This window comes from Gossypium hirsutum, chromosome D05 (assembly GCF_007990345.1).
Source record: "Gossypium hirsutum isolate 1008001.06 chromosome D05, Gossypium_hirsutum_v2.1, whole genome shotgun sequence".
Taxonomy (NCBI): Eukaryota; Viridiplantae; Streptophyta; class Magnoliopsida; order Malvales; family Malvaceae; genus Gossypium; species Gossypium hirsutum.
Window position 1 is genome coordinate 25,005,178 of NC_053441.1, and position 5,090 is coordinate 25,010,267.

Genomic DNA, 5,090 nt, shown 5'->3' on the forward strand with positions numbered 1-5,090 from the left:
GCACCACATTTCAAACTCTCTGCAGAGTTGTCACCACAATCTGATGAAGAAAAGCAGCAAATGTCTCACATTCCATACTCGAGTGCAGTTGGAAGCGTGATGTATGCAATGGTTTGCACTCGTCCAGACATTTCACATGCAGTTAGTGTGGTCAGCAGATACATGAGTTGTCCTGGCAAGGAACACTGGCAGGCCGTGAAATGGATTCTCAGGTACTTGAGAGGTTCTGCAGATTTATGCTTGGTATATGATCAGAGTGACTGCACTAGCAGTGTCACGGGCTATGTGGACTCTGATTATGCTGGAGATCTGGACAAAAGAAGATCTCTGACGGGTTATGTTTTCACTTATTCTGGAGGAGCCATTAGTTGGAAAGCTGTGTTACAGTCTACCGTAGCCTTATCTACGACTGAGGCGGAATATATGGCGTTAGCAGAAGCAGTGAAAGAAGCATTGTGGATGAAAGGTCTAGTAAGCAGTTTGGGTTTACAACAGGATTTCACTGTTGTATTTTGCGATAGCCAGAGTGCCATACATCTGACTAAAAATCAGATGTTTCATGAACGGACCAAACACATTGATGTCAGATATCATTTTGTTCGGGAACATGTTACGCAAGGTGACATTGTTATCAGCAAGGTTGCTACCGAGAAGAATCCTGCAGATATGTTAACTAAGGTGATCCCTGCATATAAGTTCAAGCATTGCTTGGACTTGATAGGTATTCGGGATTGATTAGCGCCAGAGAGGCGTTTGGAAGAGGTGATCCAGTTCGAGGAATTCACTATGATGTTCAGCTTGGTAAATTTCAAGCCAAGGTGGAGATTTGTTAAGAAATGGCTTAAAATTGGTAGTGGATTGTTGTTGTTGGTAGTGGGTTGTTGGTGGTAGTGGATTAGTGGATGGTTGTTGGTGTCCATTTTCAACCACAAATCTTTGCCAAAGTTTTGGACAATTATGTCCTTGAACTCTCTTATAAATAGAGAGGTTCATTAGCCATATTTATCATCCCAAACCAAGAGAGAGCAAAGCTTGTTCTTTGAAAGCTAGGATTTTAGCTTTCGGGTTTTCTATAGGGGTTGAGAGTTGTGAGGTTCTCGGGTTGTGTCTTGAGTGTAAAACACTTGTAATCTTCATCTTGTTATAGTGAAATTTCTTTTCGCCTCTGCCCGTGGACGTAGGCATTAAAGCCGAACCACGTAAATCCTTGTGTTCACTTTATTTTTCGTTCCGGTCAATTTACTTGTAGTCATATCGGAGTTCTCGAATCGATCCTTTCCGCAACATAATATAATTAAATTTTATAAAATATAAATCACATAACATAAAAAAAACATATTATAAACTTAAAAATCGATGAAGCGATTTAAGTTTAAGCTTTAAATATAAAAATCGAGTCTAATTCATATAATAAATAATTTTGATGTCTCGAAAAATTCAACTTGGATAAATAAGTCTACATCAACGAAGTAATTAATACACATACAATAAATGTGATTAGGGAGTTCATAGATAGGGTACAAAGCAATTGGCCAAAACGTACGTAGCCGTAGCAAAGGATTAAGAAGAACAGGGATTAATTTGATAGAAGTTAATGAAGACCGACCCTGGCTCTCTTTCTGCACCTTAGAACATGGGGTACCCTACATTTAAAAGAGAGACAAGTGGTCCTACTTTCATTTATTTCTAATTATGACTATATATGTCCATCCTGCCAAAAACTCCATGCACACAAAAGAGATCTTCAACCAGAGAAAATTAAAATATGTGCTTTCCATAATCAAATTAAATCAATCAGTCACATGTGCTATAGGACTTATAGTTGAAACAATCATGGGTTTTTTCCCATTAATTTGATTTAATTTTTAAAAATCATTAGTAATATTATTAAATTAGTACAATTTTATGTTGATATATCATATACATAAACTATTGTATTAATCCGGTATTAAAATAAATATATGTATTTATTTAATGTGTATAACTGAATCACTATCAAAATTCTTTATATACATATGAGCCATAATTCAAGTTCCATATGTATAATTACATAAAATCAAAATTCATGTATCAAATTGCACGTTGAAACAAAGTTTATGTATAAATTTGATATTTACCCTAATAAATTTACCAAAGATGGTATAAAAATCTAAAAAGTTGAATTGGACTAAAATTTGAGAGTTTTGATACTATATTGGTTCAAATAATTGAAAACATTAAATTTGTAAGAAAAAAATCCAATTATTTATGATTTCTCCCATTCTCTCCAATTTTCTTGTAAGGTGGTTTATACTTTATACCAGTGAGGTATGGCAGGCAACTGGTAGGAAATATGCCACCCAATTAATGCCTACGGAATTAGCTCCCTAACATTTATTTATTTATTCATCTGCCAAGTTTAAACAATAGAAGAAATCCTATGGTTGCAATTTACATATAGGGGTACTGGATGTGGCGTAATATTGTAACTAAAACAAGAAAGTTTTGCATTTCTGCATACAAGAAGAAGAACTTGTAGGATTTCATTGTAATATGAAACGGCATAACCTGTAAACAGAGAAATATTGAAATGCTGTGAAACCCTGAAAGCTCCTTTCACTGTCAAAATATTCAGGGATAATGTTTGCAGATGAGACAAAAACCATATAATTCAAGGCTTCTCAATGAAATGATTTGAATCGATAAAGGCTATCAAAAGCCTGCAAAAAAACATATGCAACTATAGCAAGCACGTACATGCATGTGAATCGCTGCTGTTTCATCTGTCAATGGGATTCTCAGAAGAAGCTCAAAAATTAAGAAAAAGGGGGAGGGGTGCCCAAGTGGTGTGATAAGCCATCAGTACACCTAATATTCACACTTGTGCAAAATATAAACCAATCAGTAACCAAAAGGGGGGAAGAATTGGCCTTGGGAGTTTCACCCATGTCGTCCCCCTGCATGCGTATGTTTGTTCATTTGTTTACAATGTTTCCTTTCATTAAAATTTATAGTCAGCAAGGCATCGCTTCCCCTTGTTCGGCCATGGGGTGTTTCATTAAAATTTATGGTGTTCCCCTGTATGCTATTAGTATGAATGATCTCTTCACTTAAACTACAGGCAAGTGTGTTTTAATTGGACAGGGTTAACTTCCCCTCATTGAAACTTTTAAGCTTGAAAATAAGCGTCCCAAACCACTTAACAAATAGCAAGAAATTAATTATTTTTTTACTGCAGATGTCCATTTTTTTCTCCCAAGGCAAAGGATATGAATCCAGGAAAGCGTTGAAAAGTAAGTGGAAGAATAGAAATATAGGGAATTGAAGGGGCCGGCCTACCTCTCTCACAAGTACTAAATTACACTAGTTTTTTGGTTGAAGTCAGGATATTATTTTGCAATTTCAATTATGTTTATCTTCCACTTATATCATAATTATTTATAATAATATATATATTTTTTAAAAATTAAAGTGTCTTTCTTTTTCTAGAGAGTGTAATATTGTTTATCATTATAAGTGATTATAATATTATTTGCTAAATCAACAAATACATGAATAAACGCGTTTCTTAAATCCGAGAGAGAGAAAGAGGGACCATGATGTCCATAGGGAGCGCAACAAGGGGGGTGTAATACCAATGGGGTTTCCTCCAGGCATGTCCTATAAGCTCTCAAAGACCCCCCCAAAAAACACTCATGGTTATGTTCTTGTCCCTACAACCCCCACATGCCTTTGTTTCTCTCTTTACACACCCATTAGCTCCCACCATATATACCCCCCCTTTACTCTCCTTTCTTCTCTAAACCTTTCTCTCTTAGCTCTTTTCTCTCCATTTACTCCCGGCCCACAATATTTTAGTGTTCCTCTCTTTACAGTTTAGTAAGAAAAGAAAATGGCAATCAGGAAATCAAACAAACTGCCACAAACAGCAGTGATCAAGCAAATCCTGAAGAGATGCTCCAGCTTGGGAAAGAAACAAAGCTACGACGAACAAGGCCTCCCTTTGGATGTTCCCAAAGGTCATTTCGTTGTGTATGTTGGTGAAAACAGAACCAGACACATCGTTCCCATCTCTTTCTTGACCCGACCCGAGTTTCAGTCCTTGCTTCATCAAGCTGAAGAAGAGTTTGGTTTCAATCACGACAATGGCCTCACAATTCCTTGCCAAGAACATGTTTTTCAGTCTCTAACTTCCATGCTCAGATGAACAGGAAAGGCTACCATTGTTGAACAAGATAAGGCCCGGTTAATAGTTTTTTCTGGAGAAGATGATTATGAGCAAGCTGCTTTGATTGCTTCTCTGATTAGATCTTTCTCCCTTTTTTTCCCCTCTCGGACCCGAAAAAACCCATGAATATATTATTATTTAGTTTATATCTGGGTTTTAGATTTGTAAAGCTGAGAAAGACAAAGTATGAAAATTTTCCTCACTGAGGTGTTTGGGTTGTAAATCAACAAATAGCAATGTAACCCAGTGAGAGAGAACTAATGTGAAGGATTTTGGGGTTGCCTGTTGGCTCTCCATTTTTATTTTATTTACCCTTTTTTTCTCTCTGGCATTATATTATATATGTGTTTTGCAATGCACGCCTCGCCTCGGCCGGCACTAAGTCGCAGGTTAGGCACACGCTCACCCGTTTTTCTGCCTTTTTTGTCCCATTGTCTCTTACCTTTCAGTTTATTTTTCTGGTTAACTCAACAGTTAATGCCGTTAAAAACGTTATCTACCATACAACTCATTGGAATGTTTTGCCGGAGATGAACCCAAACTCATCAAATAATTATTTTCTGTGTTAAAAAAATAATAATAAAAGAAAACTGAGGAAAGAAGGTTCTTGAAAAACAAACTTTGCAAACCCCCCCCAAAAAAAAAACACATTGGTTGTCTGAAAGACAAAAATACGCGGAAATATACGAATACGCATATAATATAAGCAGGAGAAATTGTCATAATGATTATCCAATAATTTTGTCAAAATTTTTGCATTCAAATTGGAATAACATAGTTGTAATTCATTTTTATTTTTTTATCCTCGTAATTCTCGTTGTAATCCTCGTATTTAATGGTTAAATCATGATTAGTTTTAAGAATGGAATGATTTAAAAAAAAC

General features: G+C 36.0%; 1 protein-coding gene across 1 annotated transcript; it reads left to right on the forward strand.

The window, feature by feature from the left end:
- Window positions 1-3,755: 3,755 nt before the first annotated feature.
- Window positions 3,756-4,514, forward strand: LOC121217884 (auxin-responsive protein SAUR50). Its single transcript, XM_041094439.1, has one exon. The coding sequence runs from the start codon at window positions 3,872-3,874 to the stop codon at window positions 4,184-4,186; it is 315 nt and encodes a 104-aa protein (XP_040950373.1). The 5' UTR covers window positions 3,756-3,871; the 3' UTR covers window positions 4,187-4,514.
- The last annotated feature ends 576 nt before the right edge of the window (window positions 4,515-5,090 follow it).

What these genes read in the sequence shown, in the direction of transcription:
- LOC121217884 (XM_041094439.1), top strand. Translation starts at nt 3,872, where the DNA reads ATGGCAATCAGGAAATCAAACAAACTGCCACAAACAGCAGTGATCAAG.